The 14,815-nt window shown below is 31.9% G+C and overlaps 1 protein-coding gene across 1 annotated transcript; it reads left to right on the top strand.

Moving 5' to 3' along the window:
• Window positions 1–3,727: 3,727 nt before the first annotated feature.
• Window positions 3,728–14,135, top strand: LOC124368122 (putative gustatory receptor 28b). Its single transcript, XM_046825395.1, has 4 exons — window positions 3,728–3,920; window positions 5,640–5,914; window positions 8,693–8,782; window positions 14,052–14,135. Exons 1-4 carry the CDS (start codon window positions 3,728–3,730, stop codon window positions 14,133–14,135), a joined length of 642 nt encoding a protein of 213 aa, XP_046681351.1.
• The last annotated feature ends 680 nt before the right edge of the window (window positions 14,136–14,815 follow it).

The following is a 14,815-nucleotide window of genomic DNA, read 5'->3' as shown; positions in this document are numbered from 1 at the left end:
GGTTTCCTTTTTTCCCGGAAAATTTTTTTAAAAAAAAAAAAATTTTTTTTCCACCCCAAAAAATTTTTTTAAAAAAAACCCCCCAAACCCTCTTTTTTTTAAAATTTTAAAAAAATTTTTTAAAAAAAATTTTTTTTTTTTTAAATTTAAAAAAATTTTTAATTTTTTTAAAAAATTTTTTTTTTTAAAAATTTATTTTTAGCCCCAAAAGGAAGTTTTTTAAAAAATTTTTTTAAAAATTTTTTAAAAAAACCCCGGAAAGGTGAAAAAGAATTTGGTAAAAATTTAAAATTTTTTAAACCCAAAAAAAAAAAGGGAATTTTTTAAAAAATTTTTTAAAAAAATTTTTTTAAAGGAATTTTTTTTTTTTAAAAAAAAAAAAAACCAAAAAAAAAAATTTTAAAAATTAAATTAAAATTCCCCCAAAATTTTTCCTAAAAAATTTAAAATTAAATTAAATAAATTAAAAAAAAAAAAAAAAAAATTTATAAAAAAAAAATTTTTTTAAAAAAAAAATTTTTAATTTTTTTAAAAAAATTCCAAAATTTTTTTAAAAAAAAAAAAAATTTTTAAAAAATTTTCCCCCCCTTTTTTTTTAAAAAATTTTTAAAAGAGTCTTGTTTTTTTTTTAAATAAAGAGAAAATACATTCATTTAAAATTTTAAATTATATTAACTTTTTAAAGATGGATAGGCTGTGGATCTTGTAACCTAGAAAGCCACAAACCAATATCTTCAAGTCCATTATGATTACCACAATGTAATGCCAATTATAATGTTATTGCGGTGTGCGGTTTGCAGCTACTGGCCACCTAGTACACGAGGATCGTCTAGACAATCTAATTGTATATCAATCGATATTCCACAGATGTATCAGCAATGGTATACTCCCCCAGTCTCTTCTACTTTCTGAAAACCGGTGTGAGCTAGATTGGTTTAAAAATGCAATAAACGTTTAATACAATGTTCGATTACTAATTTAAGAATATTTATTAAATTTTACTGTAACTCTGGCTAAAACTTTGTCTGACCGAGTAGAATGTGGGATTCTGCCTGAATCCCACAAAGATTCAGGAGAAAACTTTATGAGGACTTGATTCGAATTGTTTAGCCACAGCTCATTTTATTTTCCGTGATTCAGAATAGGGGTCGCGGCCTGTATAAATTTTAATTTAAGTGATAAAATTTTAGTTACTTGTTATTGTAAAAATAGTACACTGAGAATGAATTCCTCATTAAAAAAGACTAACTTCAGGGTTTGAAGGAAAATAATAATCCGAAATTTGCAAACTGATGATAATGAAGGAAAGAAAACCTCATATGATTATTTCTATACCTTTATTTTATCTATTGCAAACTTATATTTTATGTGATTTTTATGTATATCTATAATAAATATTTTTTGTAGGAATATAAATTAAAAAGAGAATATTCGGTACTTTGCTATCGACTTTGTTATATATTCACGTTTTATGTTAATAAAGAGTTTCTTGCCTCGGACTTAAGTTCAAGTTAGGAAGGAGAAGTTACTTACTAGATTAAGCAGTCTTGTGCAATTAAGAAAAATTTCAATGTATTTTGTCGACAATGAAGTTTAAAAAGCATCATTTGTGGCAAAGCTCCAAGTAAAATACCATGGCTGACCGGAAAGAACCTTATGTGAATAGAGGTTTACCTGACAAGATATAAAATTTCATATTATACAGAAGGAATAAGAAAAGATTGGTGATATAACGTAATTTTAACGTGACGTTGTAATTTGTAACATGTTGCAAACTTAAGATATTTTTTGATGGGAGAGTTCAATTCTAATTGCTTAATGCCTTACAGTTGGGGACAGCAAACCCGAAGTCTTATCTCTCTTCTCTTTATTCACTGTTCTCTTCTTCGGCTTTAAAGAAAGGTCTTTTGGGTTAATTGCTGAACGATGTATTTCAGCTTCTTTTCCTAAAAGAAAAAATCAAACTTTTTATGTTAAATTATATATTGCGGTGGCTGTTATTTAAAAAATTAATAAACCCAATATGAATTTGCTGCCAAACTAATAGAACAACAATGTTATTCTCACATAAAATGTTGTAGTGAAGTTAGCTAATACAGTTAATTAGTATTAGAGCATTAATCCGTATATTTATTAACATATTATATTTCTATGCTTTTATCATTCAAAATAATCTCGTCCAGTGTGCATTATTAGCCTATTTAAAAAGCATTTCTACTCTAAAAAACATTACTTAAGTCTAAAAAATTCGCCCAAGAAAAAGAATGAGTGTTTAAATCAAAGTCCACAATACATAGTTAAGCATAGAACATGAAAATTAAACTTCTGTTAGAAGCATATGTTATTAGGATCTTTTAGCTAATACATAGATTTTTAGTAGCAGGCAGTTTGGCTTTGCTATCAGCCTTTTATTCTGCTGCAGGATGGTTGGCCCTGAGTTGATAACCTTTTATCTTAGTAACATGTTAGTTTCTGTTCATCGTAAAACTACCTTTTATGAAGTTCAAGTTAGTAAATCTGTAGAAGTTAATATTGTGATTAACATACGAGTTTACTAAAAGTAATATATAATATTCCAAATAATTATAGAACTGCTAATGGTTAGTCTAAATAACAGAACATGATCTCGTTAAAAGATAAAATAAAATTCGAAATATAGAAACAGAAAACTTTACAAAATATTTCTAAATCACTATCTACTTTTGTTATACATTTTTATTCTCATTATCCTATTCAATCAGGAATAAAGTTGCAGACAGCTTGTATATGACCTATCTAATAAAACTTAAGACAGGGAATATTCAGATATTAGTAACAGAAAACATAGTTTAAGTACCAACATTGAACTTGACTTTATTAAACTCAATACGTCAGATTCTTCCTCAATAATGAGCTTATGAAATCTTCATTTAATGGAATGCTAGAGGTCTGTAAATAAAAATACAATCATAAGAGAGGAGTAGAATGATGCTTTAATTCATATCATAATATGTGCAGCCAAGTCACTTACATACAGTGTACATATAAAAATGTATATCTTTCTTTGATAGTTAATAAAAATATATATATTTTATTTTTTTAATTCATTAAAGTTGCAATGAAATTTCTGTAATTTTGTATAAAATTATAAAACATAATAACTCTATTAGTAATAAATCACTTACTTCTGTGTTCACTTTAGTTCTGTAAAAGTTCAAGTTTATTGTAAAACAGTATTGCCTCATGTATGTCGAGATTAATTTTGTATAATTAAATAGTAACTGTCCTTATACAAAGCATCGTGCTTTACTTCGTCGAATATTTAATTCTCATTGATCAAAAACAATCACAGAATTATTGGAAGTGATTTTCAACAATAGAGGTCAAACCAACAATCTTTACCAACCTATTCAAAGAGTCTGCAATCCAATCTATTTTATCAATATAATGAATAATGTATATAACTTCATCTGGAATTGTTATGTAAGTTTTGGTTTCGTAACACCAACGTTGGGATTCGCACACCATGGATAATCTTCCAAATACAATACTTTGGATAGGAAGATTATTTGGAAATTTGCCATTGAAAAGTACTTCAGGACCTAAAAACATCAAGCGACTCACATTTTCCTTAACAGGATTTATAAGGAGTTTGGCGTTATTCCTGCTGCAAGAAGTACTCTGTTGCATCGACCTCTATATGACCACTATGAAAGAAATGTCTAACTGTAGAACTATTAAATTTGCAATGGTTCTGGACATTGTGTCTCTACAGACAGTGGCGGCTGTAACGTTCTTCACAGGCACCAGGAAGTACCCGAAGATTATTGACGTCCTCAGTACCCTGCAGAGAGCCTACCGAGATCTTCAGTACACAAAAAGAGAGGACAAGACCCGAGTAAAGGTTTTCGTGATCACCATCATATCAACTTTACTGTTCAGTATCAGCTTCGTAAACCTCGTGATTAGTGATCTAGATGTGGTACACTACTTTGCGATAAGCTATACCTCTATCATGTTGATAAACTGTACGGAAATTGCCTTCCTCCTTCATTTTACACAATGTGGCTCAATATATCGCTATGGGTTTGAGGATACTCAACTTCAAGATAAAAGAGGAAATCAATAAAAGTATCATTCAACTAACTGAAATGAACCATAATCCACTTGATGTCGATTCAATTCATAAAAGACGTAAGTTCGCTTATTGCATTTTTTAAATATACAATGCTCCTCTTTACAGGGAATCAATTAATTAATTAAAGGGGGGTTGCGTGAAAATGGCAAGGAACGTTAATAACTTGAAATATATTGTTGTACGTAATATGCTTAAAATTAAAATTATCGAATTCTAGTGGCATAGTGATGTAATCTCATACACTTTACTAAGTGATAGTAAATACAAATTTTAACAATGCACAGCTCTACAATATGTATGCTTATTTTGAGGCTTTGCAACAGCTAGATTAATTGGATGCTGTTTATTTCCTTATAATTGGATCTCATTTAAATATTTTTATTAGCAAATGAATGTAATTTTAAATATATTTTCGAACGTAGATTTCAGCAAATATCCTAATAGCCAATAGTAGAATAAGTTTTATTAAGAAACTGCGAAAAATGTTAGCATTTCCATCGAATCTAAAACAATAGGATTACGAATTATGATGGGGTTAATAATTATGTTATTATGTTATTAATAATTATGTTGACGAGGACAAATATATATCTTAGCTGTGTAAGACTGTATTCCATTATCCACTCAATTTATCCTACTATATCTACCTGAAAGCATGAGCCAATAAAATGTTTGCTCTCAGTAGGTAACTTACAATATGCAGGTTGTGTATTAGAAAATTCACAAATTCGTTAGTGTTTCAAAATATGATTTTGGAAATTAAAAATATTGTTACTATTTACTGTAATTGAAGGAAACTTAATAATTAAAATAGGGATCGAATATTAAATGGGGGTTAACTGAAGTATTTTTATTTTAATGCTTGTTTTATTTTGGAGCTCAGCTTGTTAAAAACATTAAAAATGCGTTTCAGACAATATATAAGTACTATATTTACAGTATTTTCAAATAAAATATTAGAGTGAATAACATAATTGTACAGAGAACAGTAGCATAATGTCCTATATCAGTATTAGAACCTGAGTGTAACTAATACATTGTAAATAGGAAATAATAACGATGTCACTAGCTGCCTTTTGTGACGCCTGTAGTTATAATCATTAGATGTAATTTTATCTTTTCGAAAACAAATTTTATATCAATAAATAGAAGAAATTAAATATATTACTGGTACTCATGTGGTACATGCAGAGCCTGTATGGAATGGCATGCTGCTCCCCGAGTGGCAAAACATAGAGATAGCATTTTACCGTGGAATCTGTAATAAAAATTTATCCGATATTATTGTACTATTGCCATACACTATTGATTGATAAAAGATCAATCACTAATGAAATTCTGGAAGTTTAAGCTTTACGCCCATCTGCATAGAATAAATATGACCGAGGATCACCGGTTTCAAATAGGCATTGCCACAAAAGGTTTTAGTAATGGAAATTCATACAAAACTATGACGTTTTATTTATAACTGAATATTTATAATTTTATTTGTATATAATAGTGTTTGTTTCTATGATTTTAGAAAACATATTCTCCAAAATCAGGAAAATGAAGTCTCTGATGAACACCTACTGGATGCTGTGTAACGCCGTATACCAGGCTAATGACTTCTACTGCGATCAGCTGATGGCCGTTACGTTCTCCTTATTTGTCCACGTCACTATCAAGTCCTACTTCTCCTTCTTGAACGTCAGAGCTGTTGAAGTGTTCGCCTCTACTAGAGAGACAGTCTGGGTTCTGCCTCGTAACTGCTACGTGCTTCTGCTGTTTAACTCTAGCACAGAAGTTACTAACTCGGTAACTCCTCCATTAATAAATATAGTTTATGTTTTTAATACTTAATATTTGGTTATTTTACGCAAGTAAGTGTTTAAGGTGGAGATTAAAAATATTGGAAAAGTATCCATTAGAATCGCTATAATAATTATTGGTAGGATTACTAAGCGTATTACTCGTTTATTAGCCCTCATTCAAAGAGTTCATTCTCCAGATATTCTTTAAGTAAGAAAAAAATGACTTCAACAAATAGAAATCCTGATAGCACATCATTTATTTAAAAAAATGCATTATAATTAACATAAAAATATTAGATGCCTCGGTAGAACATTTTTAATTAATTAATTTTCCATAGAGCATAAATATAGCCTAAAATAATAACTTTATGCTATATGCCTTTTAATAAATTTTAGATCCGGATGGATAGAAAATAAGTCCACGCTGTTTTCGATCCTATCCTTCTTATTCTAGAATCTAAGTTTACAGTCCATAAAGTTCGGTTGACATAAACTAGGAAGTAAAGCAAAGGAATTATTCGTTGAATGAGAAAAATTGTAGGAAATGTGTAAACAACTCTCTAACAGGTATATATGTAGATTGGAATAGTGGTGGCGGTTTTCAGTGCACTTGTAATGACAAAGCAGAAAAACAAGGGTGGGCGGAAGTATGAGTATGAGCATGAGAAAGAGTATGGTATTTACTTAGAATTAGTTCTAGAAACTGGAAGTGCACACGGGTTTTGAACAAGATTTGGTTCAATTGCGTCTACTAGTACAATTTCAAGTACAATCAGGATACTAATATAAACAAAACGTGTAAGTAGAAAACACTTAGTAATATTTTTTAGAATATAAATATTGACACTGAATTGCATACCAATTTTACTCAGCTAATAAAATAAATTTTTAATTCATTTACAGTACCGTAGAAGAAATAACTGTTTAGAAAGCGCTAAAAATGTTCAGTTTACACGATTTAGTATAAAAAGAGCGGATTTAGTTCAAAAGAATATTTTAAGCAATGCGGCTCGGAGGTTAAAATTTATGCGAAGTCTTTAAGAGTAGTGGAACTAAACAAATAAAATGTAAAAACATTTCTAAACGAATATTCAGGCGTGAATGTTACTAACCTTTGTTGAGACTGGAAGTGGCGCAGGGTGCACCCTTTCTGTGTAGAGCAGGTTAGTGTGGCAATGAACAAAATCACTCGCGTTGTAATTAATTTGTTATAAAAATCAATACATAAATTCAAAAAGAGAATTAAAATACTAATGAGACTTAGATAAGTATGTGAGCGGTAAGCAAGCATGCGTGATATGTACATGGATGGCGGAACAGCAATCACCATTTGACATGATAAGGCGTTTAAAAACACTTGGTGGGTTTTTAGGACACTATCGTTGTTTAATTATGGCAATAGATAGCGTAATCAGTAATAGTTGGAAGACTTTAGCTAGGCCGGGGTGGTGAAGATTGATTTGAAATGTAGGATACTATGTAGAGAAAATTTGTAAAGAATGTAAAGTTTAAGATAAATATATATTAATTTCTTCAGCAAAGAAATGTTTTTGGGGTGACGAACATAACCAAAAGATAAGTTTTAATAAAGTAATGTATTAAATTTGATAATGCATGTTTGTATAGTTAAAAGTTTACGCCAGTTAGTCAAATGTGTAACGTATAATCGCTGAGATTATTTTTTAGTATAATAAAAATGTATTTAAATATTTTAATATGCAAATAAATGATATTGTTCCAGGCTGATGAAACAGGGCCCGTAATCTGCAATTTGATAAATAAAGATTTGGACCCAAAATTAAGGAAAGAGGTAATGTAAAACTAAGTTCATAATAGTTCAGTTTCCTTTGCGTGAAGATTGTATACATTCTTCTTTTACTTCTCGTATTTTTTTATTGCATCACAATTGACTAGGGCCCTCCTGTTACTTGCTGAACGTCTTACTCGCTAGATATTAGTAGCGTTGAATGTTTTGAGTGTAATGAGTATAAATAACAGTAATATTATAGATTTCTAACAATTTGTAAGGTATTCATAAATATTTAAATTAGGTAGAAAATCAAAATCTGATATTTAGCAATGCATTCAAAACAGTATTACGATATAAGGTGTAAAATTGTTCAAGTAAAAACCGAGAGGTAGTATTCACATAAATGCTGATTAGATGTTTGTACCGAATGTATTGGTAGAACATTTAAACGAACTAACAAAAATTTCTAATTCAATTAACAAAAGATTTATTAAGACTTATGTCAGTGTATTATAAGTCTTTTTTAATTCTTAGTCTACAGCTAGTTACTCTACCTACCAGTAAGCCATTTTGTCGAACCATTAGACAATTTCAGAATGTGGAAAGTTTATTTCACTTGCTCGTTGTTAGAATTATTAACGTGAAAGAAATGTTTTTTCATCCTCTTATTCATTGTAATGAGTTTATGGAATACTTGGTCTTTTAATCTGTGATAATAAACATCTAACACCTTCGGTATGTGTATTAGCAGTTTCAGTTGTATCCTATAACGATTGTGATGTTAAGGGTTTTTCAGTAATAACACAATAAAACAATTATGAAATCATACTATTAACCTAATAACATTTAGTTATTTCTTTGTTTGAAGGTTATTTTTTTACGATGGAAAGGATTGAAAAGGAAGCAGGATTTTATTGGACGTTTACCATCGTTCAGTGAAACAAGAAATCAGTAACACAAGTGTTGCTGATTTAGTTATTCATACACAAAGATTTATAATAAACTGTTCTAATCTTTGTTATGTGTTTCCAGCTTGAAGGGTTCCTACTGCAGTTACCTCACCAAAACGCAAGATTCTCTGCTCGTGGCTTTTTACAGATCCATAAAAAGGCCCTCACATCGGTATGTCTTTATAGAAATTCTCATATAGATGTAACTATACTGCGAGCCTTAAGTTCCTAATTAAATCACAAATATAAAATAAGAAAAAATAAAGTGGATAAAACCAGGTTTTCTTTCTGTTGTCATTTCCAGGCGTGTAGTTTAAAGTGAAATAAAAACTTTACTAGACCATAGGTTACCACTGTGCTTGAAATTAAAAGTAAAAAACGAGTATAACGCAAACAAGTAATTTAAAATTTAAAAAAATTCAAAACAATGTTTAAAAAACATAATTTAATCAGAATATTGGGATTATTTTTATACCCTAAAAATTAATATAAAAGGACTCATATAAGAAAACCTTAATTTCTCTCGAGGAAATAAAAATACAACAGTGTACAATATATACCGTACGAGACACGGCAAGTTCTTCCAAGCATACATGAGGACTGGTGTAAGTTACGGATGGAAGCCCTCGCTCTATATAAAGTCAATAGGCCCTTTTTATTAAATCTAAGACTTGCTTTTACAATTCGAATGTTTGATTCTGACAAAATTTTACAGGCTTCAAGTAAAAATGTTTCATAACAACTATGACACTGCATATTGGCGAAAAGTTTAGCCCCTAAATACCCACATTCAGCGGGTAAATATTTCATGTTTGCCTTCTCAATGTCAAACATCAAATTATATATATATATATATATATATATATATATATATATATATATATATATATATATAAATATATACTTCTCTCTTGCCAATGGCGCAGCGTAGCGGGTACGGCGGTTATCGCAAGATAACCAGATCAAGCAATGCCCAGCGTGGCCGCTGCTTGGATAGTTGACCGCTGAGCGATCCTGTCCTTGCAAGCGGCCCGCCTGCCCGGCCATTGGTGGTGGTTCGGAAGTCACCTTTAAGCCGTTGGTCCCCAGGTTAAGTGTTAGAGAGGGCTTATTAGCCCTAACTTTGCCTGGTAAAATAAGACATACTTTACTTTACTTTTTACTTTTTTTTACTCTTTGCACTAAGGCCAGAAAAACTAATCTCCAATAGACTACATTATAAAAACTAAAATTTTTTATGTTGTACGTATTCAGTGTAAGACAGTGTGATTAATTCTGAAAATGCTCAAATATATTGCTTACAGTACTGTACTGTGTATTGTCATATCTGCACGACTTTAGATTGCTATTTTGTATAATAACTGAGAAATCATAAGTTGCTCTTGCGGTTCATTATAAAAACTAAAATTTTATGTTGTACGTATTCAGTGTAAGACAGTGTAGTTAATTCTGAAATTGTTCAAATATATTGCTTACAGTACTGTGTATTTTCATATCTGCACGACTTTAGATTACTATTTTGTATAATAACTGAGAAATCATAAGTTGCTCTTGCGGTTCGTGTTGCAGGGCAGGATAAATGATTATATACCAATCACTTTAACCTCACTGTGGTTGTTATAATTGAAGGTTTTAGAAGACTAGAAGTTATCCGTGGCTATGTACGCAAACTTCCATCTTTTTTACGTGTATGACAGCTCCTGGTTAGAGTGAATTATATTTCCGACGCTAATGTAGAGTTTTTTGTGTTAGCACGATTAACATATATATTAAAAAGTGTATAATTATTGGTATTTAAATTTACTCCGCTATTACGTTTTTATATTCCACTGTTAGTTTTGCCTTCATTCACTACCTAGGCAATATATACATAAACAGGTCTGAGAAGCCAACTTATTTCAAAACCTAAAAGACAACTTAGATATGTTGGAAAACATTATTTTCATTTATGGCAAAAGTTAGATGGTAACTGTGCATATATATATATATATATATATATATATATATATATATACAAGTGCAAAATACTACAATATATATCTTTTAATGAATCCTGTAATTTTTTTTTTTACATTAATATTTTTATATTCTGTACAGAACAGCGGTCACAGAAAAACTTTGAATAAGAAATTTTGATACTACCAGGCTTACTCTAGCTTTCACACTTTATATATTATCAAATTGAACATAGAGGTAAAATTTACTAAACATAGGGTTGTGGTCTCAACAACCGTACACCATTTTTATTCGGAACATTTAATTATGTTTTACGAGGCTTTTTCAGTGAATATTTTGGAACTTTATAAATCGATATGAGATTTTTCGTTAATTTAGAGACTAGTGGGCGTTGCCCGGAGAGATTGTAGAAATAAAAAATACATCTATATTCTAAGCGGGAAGCTCAGAAACTATATTTAGAAGTTCAAAACAATCGGTTCGATAGCTTACACGTAAAAGTAAAAGAAAGATACAAAGGCACTATCAAATTTATAATATTATTAAGATACTGGCTTTTGAATCAGAGCAAACTGGTAAGCCTTTTTTGTTACAATGTTATTCTCTTGTCTGTATCAATCATGTCAATCGTATCTGGATTAGTGCAAGACCTTACTTGGTTACATGCAGTGCTTTAAACTATATCTATACCAGCTCATTATTCAATGGTTACACCTTGTGTATCCTAAACGAAACAAATTGACTGCAGCTGATATTTAAATCACTATTTCAACTACAGGAGTTTATTACTGCGACGATTCCCAATATACTTTCGTAAACTTTTAACTTATGTAGGTACGTAACAATTATAGATGAATCCTCAGTTAATGTGATAACTCTCATAAGCACATCACGCCTGGAATTAGAGACGATGAGGTCAACAGGAAGCATGTTCCATTGTAAAAAAGTAAAAATAGTGCAATATGCCTTGTTTTGTATTTTATTTCTTAAAGTTTTACACAAACCTTAATTTCTTAACTATATTCAAGGTTGTCACAAATTATATACACTGGTTGAGATCAAATATAGAAAATAACATATATTACTAAATTAAAATTTACTTTATATTAAACAACAATTTGCTCTCCATTTACATTAACACTGGTGACAAATCATAACTTAATAGAATTGAAACATTAATACCGCTGTCCATTTCATTATTGTTGCTGAGCTACGAATAGAATAATTTGATGTTTTGAGCCAGTAGCTGTTACATCCAGATTTATCTCCTCTCAACGCCAAATACTGACAGAGAATTCAATGTGTTATCCATCTTGAAAAACATAAATTAAAGTATACACGGTGTCCATAAATTATTTGATCAAACTTCATCACTTGATTTGTCAGGGCACAATGTGTAATAAACGTGTGTCTTTCTACCTTATGTCTGATTGTGTTTTTATGAAATAAAATATTTTAGTTTATTCAAGTAAGAATTGTTAATAATTAAAAAAATATATTATTCCAAATTAAAAAACTCAGATATAATAATATTTTTTAAAACTGCAATTAATCAAAACGGGCTATTTTGCTACGATATCAATGTTATTGCTGCAACTGAATTTTTTTTACCAATTACCTAGTAACTCATAAATTGATCTTAGTTATTAGATCGGTATTTCCCTATTAAACTTGATAAAATTAATTCTTAAGATATTGAAATTAAATTAATGTAATTAGTGTTACTACTATTTTTTTTTTTTCCTTTGGGATATTGGGGTGGATTCATAGATCCTCACACGTCAACCTGAGCTTATTGTGTGCCCCTTTGATGTTAGAGGGGTAAGCCTATCTTCGTGCCCTTAATTAGGCTAAGAAGCTTTTCCCCGATACTAGCATCTGGTTCGTCGCCTGGTTGTTTATCACCGAAAAGAGCCCTTCTCCTTGCTCCCAGTCTCTCACAGTCCAGTATTATGTGTTTTGCAGTCTCTTCAGACTTATTGCAGAGTCTACACTCCGAGTCCTCATTTCGTAAACCTAGAGTGTTTAGGTGTTTCCTGAAGTGGCCGTGTCCAGTGATCAAGGCAATCACTTGCTTAACCCGATCCCTGCCCAGCCCCATCAGCCATCTGGTGAATCCGGAGCTATAATCGGCAAGCAGTCTTTTGCCGAGTGCTTGTCCTTGGTGACTCTGCCACCGCAAGCGGTGTGTCTTCCTGGACCATTTGTTTATACTTTGGTAAGCGGCTGACTTGCTTATACCACAACTCGGTTCTGGACCGGTGTATGGCATGCTTGCTCCGCTTTTGGCAAGCCTGTCGGCGCATTCGTTGCCACCTATGCCTGTGTGGCCCGGTACCCTACCAAGACGCACACAGTTGCGTGATCCATAGCTTGCAGAGAGTGTTAAAGCACTCCCACACAAGCCTGGATGAAATGCTGTTGGAGTCAAGAGCTTTAAGAGCTGCCTGACTGTCTGACATTATACAGATGTTCATTCCCTGGTACCTTCTGGTGAGGCCTAGGTTGGCACAGGCTAGGATACCATAGATTTCGGCTTGAAATATGGAGCAGTTCCGAACCAAACTGCCGCTAAGGGCAGTTCTAGGGGATTGACTAAACACTCCATATCCAGTTCTCTACCCTTAATAAGCGAGCCATCCGTGTACCAGACAAAGCTCTTTCTTATTGTTGGGATGTTATCTTGCGATTTCCACTCATCTCTGGAGTAGAAGTCAACGGAGAATGGCTTATTGAATACGAACTCCGTTCTCATTGTGTCGGAGACCATTTCGAGAATAGCGCTTGGGTTTACAGCTTCAGTGATGGCGCCATGGCTCGCGTTAGACGCGCCATTCCTCCACAAGCCAGCAACCATCAGCCAATAAGCTGACTTACGGGCTTCAGCTTTTATATGGACATCAAGATGTAGAAGTCCTAAAGCCACCTCGAGGGTCGCTGAGGGACTGCTCCTGAATGCTCCGGTTACAAAGATTGTGCCAAGCCTTTGTAAGCTTTCAAGCTTGGCTTTGGCAGTTACCTGATTCACCTTTGTCCACCAGACTAATGAACCATAAGTGATTTGAGGCCTTACAACTGCTTTGTAAAGCCATAGTGCTATATGGGGTTTTACGCCCCATGAGATTCCTGCAAGTCTCCTGGACGTCATGAGCGCCCACTTTGCTTTGTGCAGGATATTATTAAGATGATCATTCCACGTAAGCTTATGGTCAAGAGTCAGTCCTAAATATTTGACTGTCTTTGACCACTCCAGCTGAGTGGATGCGAGTTTCAGCCTAGAAAGAGACTCTAGGTTCTTTTTTCTAGTGAATGGTACAACTAGTAACTTTCTAGTTACTACATAGTAGTAACTATAGTTACTACTATACTATTATAGTATCTGTAACTATTATTTAGTGTCATTTTTAGATACCAATTATAAAATAAGACAGGTAATCGGATATGCCGTGATCTATACATACTAAGAGTGTGTTCTGTCCGTACAGATGGCTGGAGCGGTGACAACTTACCTGGTGATACTGATCCAGTTCCAGGCACAACCTCCACAACCACCATCAAAACAAGATTAAATAAAAAAAAAATTGGCACTAAACAAAAGTAATTCAAAATTTTCGAACGTGTTACATAGTCACAGTTGTAAAATACTCTGCAATCTACAAGTTATAATTTCTTTCGCTACTATTAAACTTTTAGACCCACAGACAATTCGGAACTTATTTTAATACTGTAAGATTTATGGTGTTTATTTATCAATTTTCTTTCTATCCAGTTAAAATGTAAACACCTCACCTTGAAAACTAGGACGGAGAATCACTACATAACTTAGAAGCAGCTCTACTTAAATTTATACAATTTATAAGTATATTTATCTTGAAGTTAAATGCAAAAATTAAATTCGTGTTGCGGAATTTAGTTAGTTTGCAATAAGGCATTTAGAAATAAGTTTTACTCCTCGTGGAATGACAGTGCACATGACTCCTTTTCCTGTCCGTAGCCTCTTCAATATATAGGCTGTTATTGATAAACGGAAAGCTAGGTAGTTGCGTTGTATTTATGGGTTTAAACTAATGTTAACAGTGGTGCTTTAATATTTCATTGACACCTTCTTCTATGCTTAAAATATAGAATATGAGTGAGGAGAATTCTCCTATATGTGAGATCGTAAGTCAAATCTAACTGAAAAATTTCGAAACAAGCCGACATTACACCTACTTCTGACATTTCCGTGAACAAACCTCAGAGACAATAT

The sequence above is a fragment of the Homalodisca vitripennis genome, chromosome 8, assembly GCF_021130785.1.
Source record: "Homalodisca vitripennis isolate AUS2020 chromosome 8, UT_GWSS_2.1, whole genome shotgun sequence".
NCBI classification, from domain to species: domain Eukaryota; kingdom Metazoa; phylum Arthropoda; class Insecta; order Hemiptera; family Cicadellidae; genus Homalodisca; species Homalodisca vitripennis.
Note: the sequence above shows the minus strand (reverse complement) of the source record. Positions and strands in the feature narration are given on the sequence as shown.